The following is a 24,877-nucleotide window of genomic DNA, read 5'->3' as shown; positions in this document are numbered from 1 at the left end:
AAACCACAGGTTTTCTAACTCTGTCCTCAGGATCCCACACAGTGCTTGTTTTCCAGGTCTCCTCACAGAATCGCAAGTGACATAATTAGCTCCATCTGTGGATCTTTTAAAAATTGTCAATGATTAATGACTACATCTGGGCACCTGCTAGCTGACCTGGAAGATGTGAACTGTGTGGGGTCCTGAGGGCAGAGTTTGAGACCCACTGGTGTAAACTAACTGGGCTTAACTCTAAAAAGCTTTGCTTTTTGGAGTTTGGTATAGTACATAGGGCTGAGATCGTAGTCAACACTAAGAATAATGGGGACTGCGATCTGCAGTGATAATTAGCAATCTGCCGGAGATTTCTGTCAAATCTTCTGCATTGTTCTATTAGTAAATAGCAACAATTTATAAAATTATGCAGAAACTGATAAATAGGCCATAAATATGTCAATAATATAATTGTAAGTAATGGTGTTGTGTGACTGCATATTACATTGTAGTGACCTAAATACAGTACTTAAATTGTTTATTGAAACAAAGCAAAACAAATCCTCCTATTAACAGCAAGTAGCAATAAAATGTATTACCTCAAATAAGTATGTCATTACCATTCCTTTCCCAGGTATGTAGAAGGAGCAGGTGCGATCATTTTCCAAGTAGCTTGAATTGCCATTACTATCCTGTCTGGTGTCATCAGGCATCTTGTCTGACGACTGGAAAATATAGATGATACATTGAAGATCATCACTTAATTTACTAACAAATTGAACAACTAATTTTATGGGGCTTATTCAGCTCTCTGTGTCATTAAGTAGCACTGCAGCAATATTTTTTGGAAAAGGCTTATGTTTAAGTTAACAATTTACTCCTGCATTGTGCACAGTGTATGTGTTCAGTGCTATAAGTCATAAAGAAAGGCTAGGATGTAAGGAGCAGCAGGAAAGTGAGGAAATAGTCACATGAACAGAGATATTAAGCAAATAATACACATTACAAATGTTTGATTAGTGTCCAGGTTGAATTTGTTATAGTAATATAATGCAAAACATATACACATCTAATGCTTAGTTTGAAAACATTTAAGTAGTTAAGGAGTGTCTTGATGTAAATATATGCCAATTAAGGGAATACGTTTACACAAATTAGGGGCTACTAAGAAAATAAAAAATAGAAAATAAAAAATAAACCTTAGAAAAATATAAAACTTAGAAAATAATAATACACTTTAGGGGCTACTTAGAAAAAAAAAGAAATACACTTTGGAGGCTATTTAGAAAAATATAAATACACTTTAGGGAGTGCTTAGTAAAGATTTACTATCATATGGTGGTCCATGTTAAACACCCAGTGGAGGCAGTCATTTTATCAGATGGATCAATACTAGTGAATCCACTGACAAGATTCACCATGATCAATATTTCTGAAGCAGCTAAACTATAGCTGCAACCCTGTGACTATAGGTTCAGTACACAAAATGGTTCACCCCATTGCAAAAGTGTACTCTAAATGATTTTTATTATCTACAAACAGTAAAAGAGACCATGCGTATGCTAAGCCTATATCCAGCTAATTCAATCACTAAGAACTATCAGCTGCTTTCTCATGAATATTGCATTAGGCCACAGAATTGCTGCCTTCACACTGAGTGGTTGATGGATCAGTCAAGGACTGATGATAATAAACAATGACATATATAAATCAAGAAATGATGACTTGCACTGTTTTCCAAGAAATGTATATGTGTTCTGTACATTAAAGCATCAATATAAATATATGAAAATATATAGTGAAAGAATACCTCATTGTGAGTATAAATGAATTTCCCTTCACTGTAAAGTTCTTGAGGAAATGGAACAATTCCCTAAATACAATAAAATATAATAGTTTAGCAGATTGCGACGAAATACCCCAGATACTGGGACTGAAGAATATATGACATAATTGTCAATATGTAGCTATACTCAATCACCATTTCATCATCAAAGTACATTCTGATGCCATTCTGAGTAAAGCATGTATAGAGGATTCCATTGTTGTGCTGAAAGCTTTCAAATGTCAGTGAGACGTCTTCTGTCTCCACAACTCCTCGAATTCCAGACTGGTCCTACACACAGATACAGAAAATATGGAAATAAAGCCTAGAAACATTAATATTTAGGAAATGAAATACGCATAGTTTATTGTGCCCAGATAATTTAGTAATCTGGCTGTTTGTATTTATAAAAGTGAATAGTAACTGACATATTGTAAATACAATTAAAACATACGTCAGTCATATGCTATAATGGAATACTGGCTACTTTGTGCAAATCATAAAAACATTTAGAACGCTGACATTATTTTTACTGAGTAATTTGTTTTGAACAAATCTGTCAAACTTGCAAATACCATTAGTTTATTCCACAATAACATATCTGATTATCTTTTACTTCATTTTACTTTTAGTATATTGTTCCTTCAAATCTACCATTAATAGAGTGCTATTGCCATTTATAAGTACTGCTCTCTTAGCCAGGGGTGATGAAGTAGATTTGCAATGATAATGTAATCGCATTGAAAAGTAATTGGGGTTTAATGTCAGCACATTTTTCCAATTGAAAGTAAACAGAATTTAAGAGGAGGGTTCCAGCAGTAAAAATACTAGTACATTAATGTAAATACTTTTACACGGGCAGCACAGATGGTGTAGTGGGTTTCCTCTGGGTGCTCCGGTTTCCTCCCACACTCCAAAAATATACTGGTAGGTTACTTGGCTCCCCACAAAAATTAACCCTAGTGTGTATGTATGTGAGCATGTGGTAAGGAATGTAGAGTGTAAGCTCCACTGGGGCAGGGACTGATGTGAATCGCCAAATATTCTCTGTAAAGCGCTGCGGAATATGTGTGCACTATATAAATAACTGGTAATAAATAAATACTCCATAGGTGTTACATAACAATATCATATTTATTAAAGAACAGTATCTCAAATGCAAAAAAAAAAAGTATGCTAGAATGAAATGCTCCAATGCCCATGGAGACAGCATCACAGGGGCTATACATATATTCACAGCTTCAACAGTAAAGTGCCCCTGGGAACAATTTTCAATTATTAGCAACAATTTGAACACTTTTCTATGTAATGTCAAATTACTTCTTTATATATTTATAGCAAACATATAATTGTAACATAAAGCTACAACTGCCAAATCCTGGGCTAGTATAGGCTACAATTTTCATTGAAAGTCATTGATGGACCAGAGGAAAAGTCCTAAAGTCACACAAGGGTAACTGTGACATCAACAAAGTATACATACTGACCTTAGCAACCATCATGAGAGGCACATAAGAAAAGTCAGTATATTTTATAGTCTTTAGTGCAGTACAAACTAAAATCACTACAAACTTTTTTGTGTTTGTTTTAAATAAAATTTTTGTTCTTAATGGATATACAGGAGTATTTATTGTCATTTTGATTTTCAGAGATATGACACCCTGGTCCTCCATTCATGAATACATAGTATATGAATGGAGTCCCCTGCTTGAAAAAGTCCCCAAACAGGACGAAACGCGTTAGAACACACTGGCACACCACCCATTGATCTATTACCATCCTGTCATTTATGAATGTGCTTTAACCTGTGGCACCTGCAATATAGCTGTGTACCAGCATTTTTACTATCTGACACCATAATAGCCGAGCCAGGCATGTGGGCAGACTAATAAGCGGAACCTTTTTATTCATCCAGCACATAGTGTCATCTATATCTTTTGGACCCCAGAGTCCTCTGCCCACTCCCTCCCCCACCCCGCCCACACCCACACACATCATTCGAGCCAGAGGAAGACGTCAGGTGGACCAGCAAGAACACATCGGACCCTGGGCAGAGTGGCAGCATTTTTTGGCACAGTGACCAGCTGGAGAGGGGAGAAGTTTATCTGCAATACGCAACTACTAAAGATTACCATCCCCACTCATACGTGTCCCAAGATGTTGCCGACCAGTGACCCACCACTAGCTGATTGACTATTTTTGACTGCACATTGCTAATATAAGAACACCCACCCCATAGTTTGCATTGGGCGGAATATACTGAAACTATTATAGACATAACCTTCAAACCCACCCATGTGAATAACAACTATAATGTATATATTATATTCTCATATGGTTGTAAAGTACTGACAGATAGTCCTCCAAGCGCTGATACTTTACTTTATTCTTGAAACCACGAAAGGAGGTTGGGATACCCTCCAGGTGCCAAGCAGCTAGAGGCTATCACTCTGTAAAATAACCTTGAGCGCGGACCTCCCATTAACTTTTTAGTTTGTAAAGCTGTCTGAGATAGATGTAATTTGTATCACTGCCGTGGAATGTTCTGGCACTTTCTTATTAAACAATAATAATATAAACCCTAAAGACAATCATGCACCTGTTCATTCTCTCTATGACTTTGAATAGTTTGCACCATCTTTTCAATGTCTTCTGATATCTCTTCATCTTCCATGTTTGGCTGTTCCAGGTTCTGTCTAATTGAAGTGTTATCAGGAAGGGTGGATGCTGAACCATTGTGTATCACGGTGGCTTTTTCCTCATTATCTCCTGCATGTTGCTTCTCCACTGAATGGGTTTTAGATGCCCCAGTTCCCATTTCCAATATTTTTTCTTGCTTAAAGAAAAAACTGTATGTTGTGTATAATAGGATTTAAAACCTGAAAGACATTTATGATATAGAGATTACAGTTCCTTTAAGCACAATCATTTTCAGCTGCTAATGTTCGAAAATGTTGCATTAACACTTGCTTTGCTAAGATGTAATGTCAAATTGCTTCCACTGATTATTTTACATTTTTACCCATTTGTCATAACAAATAAACTGATATTATCTGAGGCAAGACTGCGGACTGGAAGGGAGGTTATAATGAAGGGAGCAAATATATTTATTTACTCATAACAGTTTCACCATACAGATCTATAAATTGTCAACATAGAATTTCATAGTTTCATTCACTGTTTTGAACTGGGACATTGCATAATACTACTTTCATAGCTCCAGAAACCTCTTGACAAATACATTTAAAAAAATACACTGTAGAAGAAAATATTTTTTAAATAAATGAACCACAAATTATATTTATTTGAAACTCTGAATTTCAAAACATCTGATTTCCTAAACATACCATATGGATTTACAACCCCTTCACTCTGTATGTTCCTGTGATCTACCACCTACGCAATTCTTGAACATTTACCTGCCTGGCTCCCTCATTTCTTATCCTTTGACATCCCCATCATCATCTATTGATTACTCACATCACCTTTGTGCCCCCAAACTACCCTCTCTAAAATCGCCTCTTGGCATCTCCCAATGGACTGACTCATTACTCTTCAGTATGGCCACTGCCTTCATCTTGTTCTCTAGACCATAGGTAGGCAATGTGTGGCACTCCAGCTACTGTGGAACTTTTCAGACCTTCCTCTTATCTCCTGCAAGCTCTCCTCCATCACTTTAATCTCTTTGAACTCTGTAAAGCCTCATCATATTCACAGAAATATCAGCAGCAGTTTCCCCCTCTCTGCAGCAACTTCTCTCTGCAATTTGTAAAAATCCTGATCTAGGAATAGCTCAATTTAATCAAACCCCAGCAACAGTCTATAATTATGTGGCTCCAACTACTCTTTTCTCTCAGCATTAGCTGCGATTTCAGCCATAGCACATTGCCTTCCAAAAATCTCCTTCACAGTAGGAAGACATTGGCAAAAACTCATACACCTCATGACTTCCTCAAATATACTGACACCTACCATGCCTATCACTACCTACCACCTCCTATCTATCCTACTCAGTATTCTATCCCCCAAATTCCTCTTTAATATATTTAAATCTCAATCTACCCACCCCAACCCTCTGGCCACCATCACTGCCCAAGATCGTGCACAACATTGAAATGGACACCTATTTCCCAAACAGCAACCTGCTGAATTCCTTTCTTATAACCTCTGACATCTTCTCTTCCCCAAAAAATAAGAAGAACATGTAAACTCTGTTATTTTCAGTCAACTCTACTACCTGTTCTCTTGTCTGTCTTCCCTCATAAATCAGTTGATTGCTATATCTTGTTCTCTTGTACACAGCCCAGCCTTAACTAACATCTGTAATCTCTACACTGGTATCATTTTATCATCACTTGAAAAAAAACATGGCATGTCACCACTGCAAGGAGCATAAAATGGGAGCAACATAGATGGTGTAATGGTTAGCATTACTGCCTCACAACACTGAGGTCTTGGGTTCAATCCCCACCTTGCGTGGGTTTCCTCTGGGTACACAATCCAAAAATATTCTTCTGGGTTAATAGGCTCCCAACAAAATTAGTGTGTTTGTGTGTGCATGTGATCGGGAACATAGTTTGTAAGCTCCACTGATGTGAATGGCTAAATATTCTCTGTAAAGCACTTTGGTATATGTGCGCGCTATATAAATAACTGGTAATAAATAAATAAATAATGCTACTGGCTCACAGTTAACTTGTTAGATACAACGTCCTAAACCGTACAGGCCAAATGTCATAGGGTGCGAATTTGTTAAAAATGTGAGTTTAACACAAATGTAATAGGGTGCGACTATAGTAAAACTTGCATTTTTCGTGTTTTACTATTACTTGCAAAAAAGCACCTCTCATCCAGATGTTTTCCCATTCTCTAGATAGAACTCGGGCAATCTAATAGAGTGCGAGTGCTTCACTCGCACATATTACTGCCTGAAAATTTGCAAAAACAAATAGACTAGCTTCATGATAACGAGTTTATCCTGAGCAGGTCAGAGTAACACAAAAACAGCACATATCCATGAGATACGTGCATGTTTCTGTGTGCACATATGAAAATACTTTAAAATAAAAAAAAGACGTGCACCATCTCCCCAGAAGCATAGACCTGTAGTTCTATTGCAAAAGACAATATTTACACTATCAATCTTTTACACAATACATTTACACTATCAACCCGGCACCAACCGGCCAAGGGTTCCGGGGATAGCCCTGGGCTATCAGCCTAGGCCTGGGCTGCCCTGGAGAGGGGGACCCCTTTATTGGGGGTGTAAATGGTTTCCCTGGCTGTGGTATTACCCCCTGCTAGAAAGAATCAGGGGCTGGTTATGTATATTACAGGGGACCCCTACTCATTTTGTCCCCTGTATTTCCACAACCAGGACCGTACCTGAAAAGCCCTGTGCTGGTACTTAAAATACAGGGGCAAATACTCGCACAGTTTCTCATAGTGTTGTAGTAGCCTCAAGCTCTAAAGTTCACATTTGGATTTAAACTAAAACTCGAACCCTATTGCATTTGGCTTTACATCTTTGCTACCTGTTAATGCTTTATGTTAGTATCAGAGAGGGGTAGATTATCTGGGGACTTGTTTTCATGATTGACTAGCTTACGTTGATGAAGAAATCTTGCTGCAGGCAGATCTCAGTGAAACTCCCCGCATTAACCCTGATGAGGTTTCCTTTGTAGATATACAGTCAGGTCTATAAATATTGGGACATTGTCCGAATTTTCATATTTTGGCCTCTATTCACCACCACAATGGCTTTGAAATGAAATAAACAAGATGTGCTTTAACTGCAGACTTTCACATTTAATTTGAGGGTAATGACATCCAAATCAGGTGAACGGTGTAGGAATTACAATGGTTTCTATATGTGCCTCCCACTTTTTAAGGGGCCAAAAGTAATGGGACAAACTAAACAATCCTAAATCTAACTTTCACTTTTTAATACTTTGTTGCAAATCCTTTGCAGGCAATTACAGTCTGAACGCTGGAATGCATAGACATCACCAGACGCTGGGTTTCATCCCTGGTGATGCTCTGCCAGGCCTCTACTGCAAATGTCTTCAGTTCCTGCTTGTTCTTGGGCCATTTTCCGTTCAGTTTTGTCTTCATCAAGTGAAATGCATGCTCAATCGGATTCAGGTCAGGTGATTGACTTGGCCATTGCATAACATTCCACTTTTTAGCCTTAAAAAACTCTTTGGTTGCTTTTGCAGTATGCTTCGGGTCATTGTCCATCTGCACTGTGAAGCGCCGTCCAATGAGTTCTGAAGTATTTGACTGAATATGAGCATATAATATTGCCCGAAACACTTCAGAATTCATTCTGCTGCTTTTGTCATCAGTCACATCATCAACAAATACAAGGGAACCAGTTCCATTGGTAGCCATACATGCCGACGCCATGACACTACCACCACCATGCTTCACTGATGAGGTGGTATGTTTTGGATCATGAACAGTTCCTTTCCTTCTCCATACTCTTCTCTTCCCATCACTCTAGTACAAGTTGATCTTTGTCTCATCTGCCCATAGGATGTTGTTCCAGAACTGTAATGGCTTTTTTAGATGTTGTTTGGCAAACTCTAATCTGGTCTTCCTGTTTTTGAGGCTCACCAATGGTTTACATCTTGTGGTGAACCCTCTATATTCACTCTTGTGAAGTCTTCTCTTGATTGTTGACTTTGACACATATACACCTATCTCCTGGAGAGTGTTCTTGATTTGGCCAACTGTTGTGAAGGGGTTTTTCTTCACCAGGGAAATAATTCTTCTGTCATCCACCACAGTTGTTTTTCCGTGGTCTTCCGGGTCTTTTTGTGTTGCTTAGCGTTCTTTCTTTTTAAGAATGTTCCAAACAGTTGATTTGGCCACACCTAATGTTTTTGCTATCTCTCTGATGGGTTTGTTTTGATTTCTCAGCCTAATGATGGCTTGCTTAACTGATAGTGACAGCTCTTTGGATCTCATATTGAGAGTCGACAGCAACTGATCCCAAATGCAAATGTCACACCTAGAATCAACTCCCAGACCTTTTACCTGCTTGATTGATAATGAAATAATGAGGGAATAGCCCACACCTGTCCATGAAATAGCTTTTGAGGTGATAGTCCCATTACTTTTGGCCCCTTAAAAAGTGGGAGGCACATATAGAAACCGTTGTAATTCCTACACCGTTCACCTGATTTGGATGTAATTACCCTCAAATTAAATCTGAAAGTCTGCAGTTAAAGCACATGTTGTTTGTTTCATTTCAAAGCCATTGTGGTGGTGAATAGAGGCCAAAATCTGAAAATTCTGACAATGTCCCAATATTTATGGACCTGACTGTAAGCTGTTATAGACAAACTGAAACTGAACAATTCAAAGCAGGTTATGCAGTTGTTAATTATCAGTGAACTCATACTCATTGTAATTAGCAAAGTTAAAATTCTTAGGGGTATGTTTACTAAAGTGAGAGTTTTTAGAAGTGGAGATGTTGCCCATAGCAAACATTCAGATTCTAGCTATTATCTTCTAGAAGTGTTAGTTAAAGTACAATCTGATTGGTTGCTATGGGCAACATCTCCACTTGTAAAAACTCTCACTTTAGTAAATTTACCGCTTACTGTAACAACTCACAGATGGATAGTAGATGCTAGCATGTACTTCGGGATTGGCGAGACCAAGTAATGAAGAAAAGAGTCTAATGTGCCGGCAGTATTCACCAGGGACCTCTGCAAGGAGGTTTGGACTTAGCTGTGTCCAACATGCAGGTCGCAGCCCTCAGACTTGGTTCCCCTGTACTGGTACTGGTGTTCTCTGGATCAGAGTGGAGTACAATGCGGGTGTACCACGTAGTTGATAAGGCGGGTCAGAACCAAGCAGGGTACAAGGGAGCATACGTAAAACAGGTCACGGGAGGATAGCCATGGTCGAAACCAGAATACCAAGTGCAGTACCAGGGAGGAGATGGAATCAGGTCACAAACGAAGCCAAGGTCAGAAACAAGCCATAGTAATCAATAGGAGTGCTGGAGTATGGTTTGGGAGCCTATACTCTGGCATCTGCCTGGTGCCCTGAAATTCCCTTTATAGGGATGAGTTAAATTCTTGAGCCAAACTGGACATCACGTTTGGCGCACCTGTTCCTTTAAATCTGCTTGCAGGTTGGTGTGCGCACCCCTAGGGGAGCCGCACCCGCCTGCACTTGGAAGAAGGAGAGGAGTAGACGGGAGCTGGAGCATCACCAGCGGGTGCCAGGGACTCTCTGCCCTCTGCCCTTCTTCAACCAGGACCCCAGTGCTGCTGGACCTGGTAAGTGGAAGCCGGGTTTGGCTGCGCTGTGACACTTTCCAAGGCATGTGAATAGCAAAAGGTTTAAGCGTTAACACTGACTCCCACTATGCCTTTTTCTTTCAGCAGGCACTTCTACAGCACATGCACAGTCTGTAAGAGATGTTCTAGATGCAATTCAGCTACCTTTACAAGTTACACCTATGAAATGCCAAACACACATCACAGGACATAATGAGGTTACTAATGGAAATTAAACAGCTAATGATGCAATGAAAATTGTTTCAGAAATACAAGTTCAGAATGCTATAATAAATGTTGTATGTTTTCCTCATGAGCAAAATTAATAGAAATGCTAAAATTTTGTGAGTCACTAGAAAAAGCCAGGTGGGAGAATGCAGGCTGTACACAACATAACAAAGGAATGTGGTGCAGTAATATAGGTAAACCTGTTGCCCCAAGATCCATTTTGTCAGCATTGGCATGAATGTCACATAGACGAGCCATGCAGATAAGAGTGGTATGATAAGTCTGATACAGGCCTGTTGGTATGCACCAGGATTTACAGCTCAGGCTATTAGACACTGGGCCTGGTTCAGCACAGATCGCATTTGCAATCACAGCTACATAATCACATGCAATGCAGCTGCGGAAATATGCTAATGCCTGCCACAGTTCAGCCAGCATAGAGACACCCACTACTGCCTTCTCACATCTGTAATACCTCGCAGTCCTGCGTATACATCGTTACATTGAAGCACATCGGATTGTCACGCACAATTACAGTTTGTCTGACCCGCCGCAGAAATTGCAAATCTCGTCGCACGCAGAAGGTTCTCAAGCTGCGTAAGCAATTGCAGTGGCTAATTTATGCACGCCCATGCAAAGGTGTTCAAATGGACAGACACGCCTGCATTTCTGCAACCACCCCAAACGCTCACGTCCTGTCACTCACTCTGTGATGGATTCCTATCTGCAGTGCCATCGCCAAGTGCGCTCAGTGCAGTGCATACACATGCGCAATAGCTAACAATAGCTCGATCTGCGTATGTAGTTGCAATTGCGATCGCTGCTGAATCAGGCCCTCTGTCATTCTTGTATTAAATCTTTACAACAGAATGCAGAGCGGCCAGTAAAAATTATTTGTTTGCTTCTTCTACAACTACTGGTCCTTTTCAGGTGATTCAAGTAGATCATATCCAACTTTAAAAGGCTAGGATGTTAAGATACTTTTCGCCATCATTGCTGGTTTTGGGTGCGAAAAAGTATCGTGCTCGTCCCCACTTATCCCCGTATTCAGTTCCAAATCAGTGAAAACGGGACCCGGCGAAACTTAAATAGGCAAAAAGTTCTGTCAGTTTTGGGGAAATCAGCCTGACACCCCCCAAAAGATGCACTGACATGGGGGATCACCCTGGAAACCCCCGAATAGCCCTGCTGAAAGTATTTGGCCACTTTAAATGGTCTCAATAAATGGCTATTTTCCGTGTTTTAAAAAGTGGTGAAGAATAGCATTTTGAATTTTTTTTGGAGAAAATAACTAGTCCCATCAAATTTGGGGTACATAAAAATGGGTACTAGCATATTTTGAAGTTGCAAATGTGACGTTTAAAAAACGTGAAAAATCCACCTGACGCAACCACCTGCAATCATAAAAACACCTGCCGCATACTTAGGGACATCCCTGGAGTCTATTTTGCTAGTTTTTAACTTTGTGCCCCAACTTTTGTTTTATTTGCCCCCAAAATTAAAGTACTTTTTTGGGGTGTTCTTAATTATTTTTTAAATTTTTTTTGACACAGTTTACCTTAGGGGGGCTGGCAAAAGGGTGCTGGGTGGTTTTCCTACGTTTGCACCCCAAAACCCCAATTCTGCACTTTTTTCCGCCTGCTATTCATAAGCAAAACTTTTTCACCAGGTCCATTGCAATGACTTTCCACCTTGGCGAAAAGTATTTGGAATTGAATACGGGGAAAAGTGGAATCGGCGAAAATGACATCATCGGCGAAAAAGTATTGCCGAAACTGACTTTTCGCTTCTAATTGAATACGGCCCCAAGTGTTTCTGTGCAGATATAGAATTCCGTATGTAATTTCCTTAGATCAAAGTATACATTTCACAAGACTAATATTTAAAAAATTGTGTAAACTGTTGGGAATTAAATAGCAATTACATACACCATATCGCCTTAAATCAAGTGGAGACACAATGGGCCAATTAAAAACAAAGTTTTAAAAATATGCAAATACAGAATCAAGCCATGGCCAGAAGCCCTCCCATTAGTGCAGTATTCCATAAGGATTACATTTAGAGCACAATTGAACATTTCTCCATATGGAATTCTATATGGAAAATGTCTGAATGTTAAGGTGCATACACACTAGACGATATGCTCCCTGAGCGATATCGTCTAGTGTGTCCCCGGCAGGCTGTGCTCAATGTCGTTCATGACATTGAGCACAGCCGCTGAACGATATCATTAGCGATATCGTTCAGCGCCGGGCTCTCTCACCCATTCCCTGACATGCAGCAACCTGACGAGGTCGTCAGGTTGGCCTGCATGTCAGCGCGATGAACGATGATGACGAACGACCCGCGGGAACGCGCGTCGTCGTCATCGTTCATCTTTTTTGTGTTAAAAATGGACTATAAAGTGGAAGACTGAACAATAACGATATCGTTATCGTTCAGTCGTCCACTTTAATCGCCCAGTGTGTACGCACCATTATAGTTTCTCTACATTTTGATCAAAATCAAGGAAATGCTTTTACAGTGAACGATCTTATTTCCTTCAGCAATCAACTAAAGCAGATTCTTCAAGCTGTAATAAACAAACATCCAGTGCCCACTGAAGGAGTCTGTCATTTTCTAGAGTCCGGAGACAAAGTAATAAGAATATTTCTGCAATCAAGAACTCATACAAATTGGTGGGAAAGTCCTTAACAAGTGCTCCTCACGAGTGTAACAGCTGTAAAGGTGGGAGAAAGATCTCCTGTACCTGAATTCATGCATCACAATGACAAAGGTAACACCTTAAGCTTCTATACAACAATAGTGAGCAGCAAAAAACTCTACATAGTTCTTTTACTGTAAGAGAGTAACACAAAAGCACTGCAATTACAATAATCCCAAAAGCCTTATACCAACAAGGGAATGTGATTTAAATATATGCTAATTGGTCCCCAGCCAGATAAAGGAGTGTGGACATGTATTGTTATTTGGACTTTGATTATAATTTTGATTATGTTTGCTTTGAATTTCCTACAGCTACAAGAGTTATCAAAAAGATAAAATATAATTACAGATTTTTTGTTGATGACAAACACAGTATGACCAGTAGAAAGGGACATATTGACTTAAATACTAAATGGTGTACTGAACATGGTGTACAAAACCATTAGAACCAGGGGTTAAAGGGGTCCGGAACGGGGCGGAAGTACGTTCCGTCACTTCTATTTGGATACGGAACCAGTTCCGCGTCGTCCTAACCACCTCAGCCTGGTGCCGCAGGGAGGCTCCATTTGCCAGGGAACCCGCTGAGATGTTGTTACCAGCCGGAGGCTGAGGCTCGCTCCTGAGCTCTGGCTTCCGGCTCCCGCAGTGTGCAGTGGACTATGGGAGAGACGCCATGACATCTCTTTATTGAGAATGCACCAAGGGGGGGGGGGGGGGAGTGAGTCCCACTACTTTTCTAGGACCAGTTTGAGCACTGATTAGAACACATATGTATTAAATGGTGTTGTGACCTTGGATATATGAGCAATAAGAGAGATTTACAGACTATGAGACTCTCCTTACTTTCAAATCGGTTTCAGAATAGAATAGGAACAGGATTTCCACTTTCGACACATCCATTAACCCTTCAGGATATAATATCTGTGAACTGAATTAATATATTTCCACCATGGGGTGCTTCAGTCTCTAGCTTACTACAAGCCACTGCCCTGACGGTAATGACTAAGATTGGGAAACCACAGTTCTGCATTAGGAATCGATACATGCAAATGAATGAATGTTATTAATTGATCGAGTAGTCAAAGCAGCAGAGCGGGTGATTGAAGATATCTACTTAGAAAGGAGTGTGACAAAGACAAAATAAAATTATTGTAGACAATAGCCATTTGTGTCAGAATGTGTCTGAGCTTTTACCATCAAATAGGCGACTAATAAGGAGTATTAAAACACGCACAAGTAGGTTTAGGAATAGTTTCCGTCTGTGGGTTTTAGATTAAATTTCCAGTGAATTGTTTTTAACTTGTTTTACTATTGGATTCTTTCTTGACTCTTTTGTAATTTCACTTAATTTGCATTTGAGGTTTCTGCAGTGACAATAAACAATTGAATTAAATTTACAGGCAGATAAATACATACTAGGGACATGGGTTGAACAAGCTGCCCTCGGTCAATATTTACTATATGACATTATGGAATAGGAATATCACTATGGTATGAGGAAACATCTTATGCTGCCCAACCATTAGGCGATTAAACCTAGCGATGGAGAGATAACGACGGTCATTATCGCTCCATCGCTTAGCAATCGCCCGCAGATCGGGCAGTAAAATGTTAAAAACGACCAGCGATGCATGTGCCCGCTGGTCGTTTTTAACATCAATCATTGCCCGAACATGACGGTCAACCTGACGACCGCCGTCAGGTTGCCATGTTCGGGGATGATTGATCTGCATACACTGAACGTCTGAACGTTCAGTGTATGCAGTTCATCCCGCGGGAGACGACTGCGTCATAATCGTGCCGACGTCATCCGAGCATCGTATAATGGATGGGCAGCTTTATGGTGCCATTACTCTCAATTATACAATAATCCCCTGCAGAAAAATGTATCTGTATATAATAAATACACTTAAAACACTACAGATGGACATAATATACAATGTTTGGAAATTTGTATATTGGTAGTTTCTTCAGGGAATGTATTGGGTGTGTAGTAAGAAAGCATAATCCTGGATTTCTGATGGACAATATCGATTGTCATATGTAGTTCCCTTTGTTAGGGATACAAAAGAACTTAATCAGGCACCTAAGAATATTCCTTGGGATCATGATTTAACACCACAAGGATTGACATATATGAAACGTAAAAATAAATGTGCTTTAAAAAAGAAACATGAAATTCAGATGGAGGAAAAAAAACAAAGGTACTTTAATTGTCTTACTAACTACATAGTAGAAATAATTGTTACATAAATAATTACTTTTATAGATAATATGATTAAATAACTAAGATTAGCATGTAATAAAACAAAAGAACAAGTATCAAAGATAAGAAAGGTAGCACAGCACAATTGTACAGTCCTAGAACAATTGCTAGTGGCGGAAGAAGAAACTTGTGCTGTAGTGGGACAAGAAAGCTGTACAGTACTTATAGAGATAATAAAGAAGGTGAGATAGTGGGATCCGATCACACTACAGGAGTTACAGAACAAATTGAGGAAAAAGGAAGTTATATAGTTAAGAACTATTTGGCTGATAAGGTAGTGGTTTATCCAAGATTTGTAGTGGATATTTGTAGTGTGTGATGTTATTTTTAGTAATCATGGGGATGATTTATATGATGATCATGTGTCGCCCCTCACTATGTACAGACATAGGTAAATTAGTGCGCTCATCCACTAACTAGTTAAAGTTAAAATTCATTACCAGTTAACTCAAAAGTCATCAGCAGGAGTCTATAATGATTCCCGAAAATAAAATTGTGGTTATAATTTTAGGGTAAAGTTATCTCCCATGTTATACACTATAGTCAGAACAATCGGTATGTGTTATCGCCGAACTTAAGCCCGGCGGATGAAATACCAACACCAGAAGGCCGGCAGATGAGGATCCCTACTGAGGTATTTACCCTAACCCTCCCCTCCCCCCCAACCCTAACCATCCCTTAGGGGTGTCTAAACCTAACCTCCCCCTAGGGTGCCTAAACCTAACCCCTCTCCCCGCACCCTAAACCTAACCCTCCCGGGGGATGCCTAACTCTAAACTCCCCCCAGGGGTGCCTAACCCTAACCCCCCCTTCCCCTTGCCTAACCCTCCTGAGGGTGGGGTGCCTAACACTAAGTCCCCCCGAGAGTCCCTAAACCTGAACCGCGGCTATGAGCTCCCGACGTCCGGCTTTACCTATGTTCGGTTTGTCGGGCGTTGGGATTTCGGCATGGGGCTAATGATAGGCGTTGGTATTTAGACACCTATCATTAGTCCCATGCCGGGCTTTCACTGTTGGGAAGCCGATGGTAGGCATTTCGACCGCCGTCTTCCTGACTACATCCCCCTCTGCTTCCAACTTTTAGGGATCTTCATCATAAGTTACCCATTTCCTTTGTTGTTTGTTTTTCCTTATGCATTGTTTGATTGACAGATGTTCATATTGGCCGTATAAATTGCTAAATCAACATAGAGGGTAAGATTAGTTGATTTTTATTAGTATTTTAATTTGAAACTTTGGATACTGAATATATTTTTTTAAATGCATTTCTTCTGTCCCTATATGTGAAGAAAGGATTTAATTGTATTTAAATAAGACGTACAAGTGTGAGAACAGGCTCCTCGGGTCAAAGTTCTGCCCAGCGTACACCAACGGGAGGTCACACCGGGAACCTATCCCCCCTAAAACATGGCCATTATCCAACTGGACCACCTCGCATTGGTTTCATCCCAATTGGTGCAGGGCTGTCCAAATGCATAACTGGACAGACAAACCAAACAAACAAACAAACAGACCAATTAATTTTATATATGTTTTCTCTCTCTGTTGCTTTGTCACTTACTCTAGAGCAGCCGCTGATTGGCTGTGACCTGTGTGGCTTTTGATTGACAGCCATGCGGCTTACAGCCAATCAGCCGCCACTTATTCTAGAGAGGCCTCTGATTGACTGGAGGCCCGGCAAATGACGGAAACCACCTGGTCTCTGTCATTTACCGGAGTATATATAAAATAAATATAAAAATACGCAAAATAAATGACTGATGGAACCAATCTCATATGACAAAAATGTAAAAACCATATACTATAGGTTTATAGCTCTTTTCAGAAAATGTCTGGTTTGGTCCTGTACTGTATATGAAAGGTCCGCAGGATTGAAACTAACCCTATATTACCCTAGGACACACATGCAGAGACCCACCAAGCAAGGTTCATCTGCAACAGGCTGTGTGACGCAAGGTGCAGGACGAAGCACCGGACCCGGCGCACCTGCACTGCATATCATTTGTGACAGTAGCCGGGAAGCAGATACTGACCAAGGCGGTAGGATAAGGTAGGGTGAGTTTCAATCCAGCGGTCCTTTCATATACAGGACCAAAATGGACATTTTCAGAAAAGAGCTATAAACCTATAGTATATGCTTTTTTGATTTTTGTCCTATGAGATTGCTTCCATCAGTCATTTATTTTGCTTATTTTTGTATTTATTAGATATTTATTTTTATTTTTGTTTATTTATTTATTATTTATTTAATATATTTTTTTATTAGTTTATTTGATTTGGTTTCCATTTTATTTTATTTTAATTTAGCTTTATGTCGCCGCTATTATCAGTAGTTATATGCAGTACATTTATTTACATATTATGATATGATATTAGCAATGCAGCTGCGTGCGTATAGGCAGAATAGCGGTCCGTAGTGAATCAGGCCCTCTATTACATTGGGCGACTTTAAAAAATGTGAGGGGTAAATTTATTGAGAATCGAGTTTGGATGAGATTAATCTCGAACAGGTTCACATGAACACACAGGAGTTTTCACAGACACAGGCCCTGATTCAGAGCCGGACGCTCTGACAGAACGCTCGCTCTGAATCAGGGCCGTCCTTCTTGTTTTTCAGAGCGGCCCCCTGGCCGCTCACATAGCTGTGGGTGGCCACCCACAGCTATAGCGAGCGGCCAGGAAGATGGTCGCGATGGTCAAGACCATCGCGACCATCAGGCTTGCGACGAGACCCTTGTGGTAGGGTCTCGTTGCCACAAGCCCCACAGTGCTTTCGGCTCAAACAGAGCCGAAAGCACTCCCACTGACATCACTTGTGATGTCAATGGGGCCGTCCCTAGACGGTAGGCGTTCCCATGGGAACGCCTCCGTCTGGGCAGCCATGCCCCCGGCCCGCCCACCAAAGGGGGCGTGCTGTCACTCAACATCGACAGCACGCCCCCTTTGGTACGAGACCCTGAGCGACGGTTTGCCCGTTGCTATCCGGGTCTCGCACATGCGCACGACGGAGCCGGCTCCGTCATGCGCATGCGCACTGGGCCACCATCGACCCGCTTGCAAGTGAATAGCGCTCGCGAGCGGGTCTGAATCAGGCCCTCAATTCGCAAATTTGCCAAGAAGAGCGTTTTATAAAATCGAGTTTTCCGATGGTGTATGTGAACATGTTTATCCCCGAGTTCCCTGTGTCTGACCACAGCCAAACTTACCCGAACATGCAGCCTGCACATATCAGTGAGATACGTGCAGGCTGCTTATGTGTCCTAACTAATTAAATATTGAGTTCATTTTTTTTTTTAAATTACGTGGTGAACTATAATTACGTGGTCAGACTATATCAAAGAAAAATAAAGTTATACAAGTTCTACAAGCTTTCAATTATCTGTTTCAAGTGCATGCGATCACAAAAGGGCTTTTCCATTGCTCCATGCAAGCTCAATGGCAGTTGCAATTTCCACACCTTTATGGTGTTATAATTATGTCAGCATTGTCATACTCACTTCAAACCCTAAAAGCTGCTATGTATAGTGTAATGAATTATGGGATAAATACAGGGCCAGTGCGATGCGGTAAGCATTTGCAGGGGGGTGCCGAGCTCAAGAGGTGCCCTCCCTGCTCTGTGGAAAGGTGTCCCACTATAGACAGGATGGCCGGCACTGGGACCAAGTATCAGATCACAGTGCTTGTGGTGCAGTGGTCTCGGACACCGGTAACTATCAATGGGAAAAAGTGTAGTCTTCCAGCACCGGCCAAGAGGCAGGTTAAACTTGGCGCTGGGCTGATAGTAGCTCACTGCCGGCAGCCATGATGCGGCGGATATTTAAATTTGGTGCTGGCTGTGAGCCAATTGTGGCTTGTGGGCTGCAGCCAAACAGAGGTGCCTGCGGTGAGCCATTCGTGTCTCGCCTTGTCACAAATCCACATGTTTGCGGCATATGATTAGGCAGGTCTCAAGCCTGAGCCATAGGGGTAAGTGACTCTGGACATTAGGCCCAGGTCACTGTATTTATATGTAGGCAGTTCCAAGGCCTGATCCCATTGATGAACTGACTCTGGGCATTAGGCCCAGTCACTTGGCTTGTGCGGCAAGTAGGCAGGCGCTAGGCCTTAGCCCCGTTAGTGATCCTGGGCATTAAGCACAGGTCATTTGTTAAAATTAGGCAGACCCTAAGCCTGAGGCCATTAAATAAAATGACTCTAGGCATTAGACCCAGGACACTGTGTAACAGGTTAATTGGACACAAGGCCAATAGCCACTGGTAATAGCATGGATATTAGGCCCAGGCTCAGGGCTGTCAAAAGAAATTGTGGGGCTCAGGACTGACAAAAATAGACAGATCCCCCTCTCCGTTTATTCCACTCCACCCCCTTCTGTCTCTCCAGCTCCAGCCAGCCCCCTTCTGTCTCTCCAGCCCCCCTCCTGTCTCAATTTAAAAAAAAAACTTTATTGTACAAGACAGCCACCAACAAGCGGCTGCCAGGACGAACCCCACAGTAATGGATAGATCCATCTATAACCGCTGCCTGTGCCGCTGCAGTGTTCAGCAGAGCGTAGGCAGCAGTTATAGATTGTGTCAGGATTCAGCCTGGGATTGGCAGTTACTTAATGCAGCGCCAACTTCCCCTGTCTAGCAAATGCAGTCAGACATCAGGTCCGGCGGTGGGTGACACACTGAGTATTCTCCCTGGGGCCCAGGTGACTTCCACGCAATCCATCATATCAGAGTTCCTGTGGCGCTGGCCATGGGCGCAGCCATGTTGTCTGTATCACCTGACCGGTCTCTTATTCAATGGTAGCCTTGTCAGTTCTCAGCTGACTCTCTCCTCCAATGGACAGCTACCTAAGGGTATAAAGCATGACTCCAGGAAGCAGGAAGTTGCCTGAACTCTACACCTAGAAGCTGCTTACTGCTACAGTAAGCATCGTTCCAGGCTCCACGCTGAACTACTTCTGGTGACAACCTCCAGTGATATTCTTCAGTCAGTGTACTGATCTCCAGTGCTATTCTCTACATGATATACTTCAGTCAGCATACTGATCTCCAGTGCTAATCTCTACGTGATATAAATCAATCTGCATACTAATCACCAGAAATATCTACAGTGCAAATCTGCATACTAATCACCAGTAATATCTACAGTGCAAATCTGCATACTAATCACCAGAAATATCTACAGTGCAAATCTGCATACTAATCACCAGTAATATCTACAGTGCAAACCTGCGTACGAATCACCAGTGATATCTACAGTGCAAACCTGCGTACAAATCACCAGTGATTTATTACAGTGCAAACCTGCGTACTAATCACCAGTGATTTACTACAGTGCAAACCTGCGTACTAATCACCAGTGATTTACTACAGTGCAAACCTGCGTACTAATCACCAGTGATTTACTACAGTGCAAACCTGCGTACTAATCACCAGTGATTTACTACAGTGCAAACCTGCGTACTAATCACCAGTGATTTACTACAGTGCTAACTTGCGTATAGATCGCCTGCGTTATACTTCAGAGCTATCCTATCAATCCCCAGTGACATTCTTCAGTGACACTCTGCGTATTTATCCCCAGTAATGCGCATTGATCTCCAGTGACTTTCTTCAGTGAATCTGCGTATCTATCTCCAGTGATAATCCTCATTGACAGTGGCGTCACAAGGGGGGTGCGGGCCGCAGCCGGGTGTCACCTGCCAAGGGGTGACACCAAGGTGCAGGCTCCCCCTCAGTGACAGGAGCCGGGTGCTGCACTGTAGCATTAAGTGCAGCACTCGGCTCCTGTCACAGTGAGGGAGCCAGCACTGCCCGCAGCTCCGGCACCCCCACCACCCCAGTGATAACCACGGGCCGGGGTTCAGGCCAGGAGACCATGCCCCCTTTCCCAAGACAAAAGGGGGCATGGCCTTTCACGAGGCCATGCCCCCTTTCGGCTGCGCCGCTTGCATGACATCCTTCCCTGCACCCGGTGTCACCGTTGGGAGGGACGCTACTGCTCATTGATACTCTGTGTATCACTCTGCAGTGACAATCTCCAGTTACATTCACTTCATAACGTTCTTCAGTGATATTCTCTACGTGATACTCCTTAGTGACATTCTCTATGTGATACTCCTCAGTGACATTCCCTACGTGATACTCCTCAGTGACATTCTCTACTTGATACTCCTCAGTGACATTCCCTACGTGATACTCCTCAGTGACATTCCCTATGTGATACTCCTCAGTGACATTCCCTATGTGATACTCGTCAGTGACATTCCTTACGTGATACTCCTCAGCAGGTCTGCCATCAGAAATTGTGGGACCCAGGACTGACAAAATTAGCAGGGCCCCCCTTCTCCCACTACCTTATTCCTACAAAAAAAATTTGGCCAAAAAATATCAAACCTGCCCTCTTATGTGCGTTCAGCTAATCCCCCTTTCTGTGCATCCAGTCAGCCCCTCTTATGGTCATCCAGCAAGACCCCCCTTATGTACGTCCAGCCATGCCCCTCTTATGTGCATCCAGCCATACCTCTCTTATGTACATAAAACCAGCCCCCCTGTGTGTCCAGCCAGCCCCCCTTATGTGTGTGTCCAGCCAGGCCCTCCTTATGTGTCCAACCAGCCCCCCTTCTGTGTGTGTCCAGCCAGCCCCCTTCTGTGTCCAGCCACCCCGCCTTCTGTGTCCAGCCAGCCCCCCTTCTGTGTCCAGCCAGCCCGCCTTCTGTGTCCAGCCAGCCCGCCTTCTGTGTCCAGCCAGCCCCCCTTCTGTGTCCAGCGCTGCTCTCTGTAAAAAAGAAATGCTAGAAACGACAGGGAATGGGGGTGGGGGTGGAGCGGGCCCCCCCCTCTCTGCCAGGTGCCCAGGATGGGGACTCAAGTCCCGGCAGTCCCCCCTGATGGCGGCCCTGCTCCTCAGTGACATTCCCTAACTGACACTCCTCAGTGACATTCCCTACGTGACACCCTTCAATGATATTCACTTCAGATACTTGCCTTGAATGCATTTGTAGTGCAGAGGGACACTATCACTGCTTGGGATTGCACAGTAAATAACTGGATGTAAATTGAGGGTTATATACCACATCACAATTTTTACACTTCTTATCCCTCTCTCTGGAATATGCCTTCCAAATAACAGAGGCAAAATTTACAAAGGGCAAAAGGAAATTGTTGCTGATAATCTCAGATGTGGCCAAAAAAAACAAACCTGGATCTAAACCAGCCCACTATGAATGGATTTATTTAAAGAAATGCTATATTTTGTTGTTTTTTGAGTTTTTGGAAAGTTTAATAGATACACTCCCTACCTCTACTAAACTACAAATATTGATGTTCTTTCAGACTATTGGCTGGTATGACACTGGACTCTTTCAGAGGGACCCACCATTAAAATACGATATACTTATCAGTCTGTAAAGTACCTTTCCTATTGCCGCCATGGAGGATCTGATTTTTTTTTCTCCTGTCTTCAACAGCACAGCAGCTCCTGTGAGCCTATTTTAAAGGGGTCCTGGAGCTAGAGCTGGCCCTGCCTCTCACCCCCCCAACCAAACACACATTACCTAGGCAGGTCACACTATAAGATTTACATATCTTATAAACCACACCATGTCCATGCCATTAGATATGTGCTTCTTATTAGGCCAAGGGGATGTAGACATAATGACAACAATGACAATCTAGACAATCATGACCAAAATGTTGAATGTCATAATGTTGACATGGTCAAACTGTCAACAACAAAAAAGGTGAGAACGAAATGGTCAACAGTTAAAATGTAGACACACTCAAAATGTCCACAATGAAAATATAAATGACCAAAAGTCAAAATGTCAACAAATGCAAATACATCATGATCATACTGTATGATGAGGATTGGAGGAACCGTGATCAGCTGAATCTGAGCAAGATGACAGCCCCTCAGAGCTGCCAAATCCAAATGAAATAAACAACCACGTAAATGATTCTTGAAGCTGGGAAGATGATCCTGTACCCATCCAATAGGCACTGAAGGAGATAAGGACAAGGGAGTGGAGTTGAGCACTGGTGACATGAATAGTGTTGGGGAAGAACAAGAGGGTGAAATTCTTACTTGTATTGGTGCTTTAGCTACGAAAAAGAACAAAGAAGGACTACCTGCTATTGTTCGGGCATGACTCCTAATCGTATTTCTACAATACATTTGTTTTTGTGCTTTATTGTATTCAGGTATTTGTTATTATAATGACTTGTATTCATGTGTTTGGCGCTGTAGAATTTGTTGTGTCTTATAAACAAACTGTGATAATTATGATATTGTGTAATTTATATAAACAGCAATACATTTATATAATATTAAACTGTGACAACAACTATAGTAACAGTTTTGCAAACAAAATTGAATATTGTCAAATTTCATGAAAACTTCTGTAAAATATTATTACAACGACCCTACACAACACATAACCTGTAATGTATATGCATGCTGGATATGCAGACAAATTCATACTCTACTTAAAAAACCAAGAGCAGAACATACTGTAAATGAGCTGCAAACAAACATCTATTAACTAGCATCTTAATCACAAAATACAGAAACTTCCACCTTCTTTCGTGTTATAATGACAATATTATTGCAAAGAACATAATAGTGCAGAAACAACAATGTGTCACAGCATGCATGGCAATTAGTTACATATATAAAAGGTTACCTTATTGACTTAAAAATGAAATATCTTGCAGTTTTTGCCCTTGAACATATGAATATAGTTGTCATAATGATATGAAGAATTGGATACAATGTTACTGTATTCCACAGCATCTATATTTATCCCTGAGACTACAGGTATGTATAAGTCTATGTTAGTATTGTCTCTGGGGTTACTTGGTTGCCTTAGAGCTTCTGCTCCACCCAGAAACTGCACTGCTGAAACATAAAAAACAAACATACACAAGAGTATTTGCTTGTTAGATTATTAATATATAGGAATCAATTCAATTAAGTGTAAATTGGGTCCTGCGAGCCGTTCTCATGGCGAACTCGCACTGCGAATTTCATTTGCAAACCAATGCCAAACTCAGTAATTTTTCAGAGGAAAAATGAACGTGTTTTTTGTCAGGACATAGGGCCTGCTAATGCGATCGCAGCTGCAATTTTGCACGGAATGCTGCTGCGAAAATATGCTAATGTCTGCCAAAGTACAGCCGGCATATAGACGCCCACTGCTGCCTTCTCATATCTGTCCAATGTGTGACTTATACGCAATGGCAAATAATCACTCAATCTGTGTAAATTGCAGAATTGCGTCTGCTACTGTACCAGGCCCATAGTGCAGAACATTTATTGGATATTTTGCAGAGAAGCAAAAAAGACAAATATAGTCTTACTGGTGCACTCTTGGATTAATTTAGCTGAAAAATAAGGTATAGTAACTATAAACAATGAACTGTATTAATACATAACTTTTAATAGATAATTAAAAGTGTATAAAAATTATACACTAATGTCACCCAGGATCACGGAAATACCGTATGATCACAAATTACACATAACAAGACAATACCACATTTAACAAGCAATTGGCGAAAATATTGTTCCCTGGTTCCTTAAATAAACTAC

General features: G+C 41.5%; 1 protein-coding gene across 1 annotated transcript in view; it reads right to left on the bottom strand.

Moving 5' to 3' along the window:
* The window catches only part of LOC148538035 (uncharacterized), an 87,520-nt gene extending 63,485 nt beyond the window's left edge, over positions 1-24,035 (bottom strand). Inside the window, exons 1-5 of the mRNA XM_088457703.1 lie at positions 23,970-24,035; positions 4,398-4,677; positions 1,955-2,089; positions 1,784-1,846; positions 573-698 (exon numbers count right to left, since the gene is read on the bottom strand). Coding sequence (XP_088313829.1) covers positions 573-698; positions 1,784-1,846; positions 1,955-2,089; positions 4,398-4,616 — 543 coding nt within the window. The 5' untranslated portion in view covers positions 4,617-4,677; positions 23,970-24,035. The remainder of the gene's footprint in view (positions 1-572; positions 699-1,783; positions 1,847-1,954; positions 2,090-4,397; positions 4,678-23,969) is intronic.
* Between the last annotated feature and the right edge of the window lie 842 nt (positions 24,036-24,877).

This window comes from Taudactylus pleione, unplaced genomic scaffold (assembly GCF_031769625.1).
Source record: "Taudactylus pleione unplaced genomic scaffold, aTauple2 ptg000041l, whole genome shotgun sequence".
Taxonomy (NCBI): domain Eukaryota; kingdom Metazoa; phylum Chordata; class Amphibia; order Anura; family Myobatrachidae; genus Taudactylus; species Taudactylus pleione.
The sequence above is the reverse complement of the archived record's forward strand: the minus strand, read 5'-3'. Positions and strand labels throughout refer to the sequence as shown.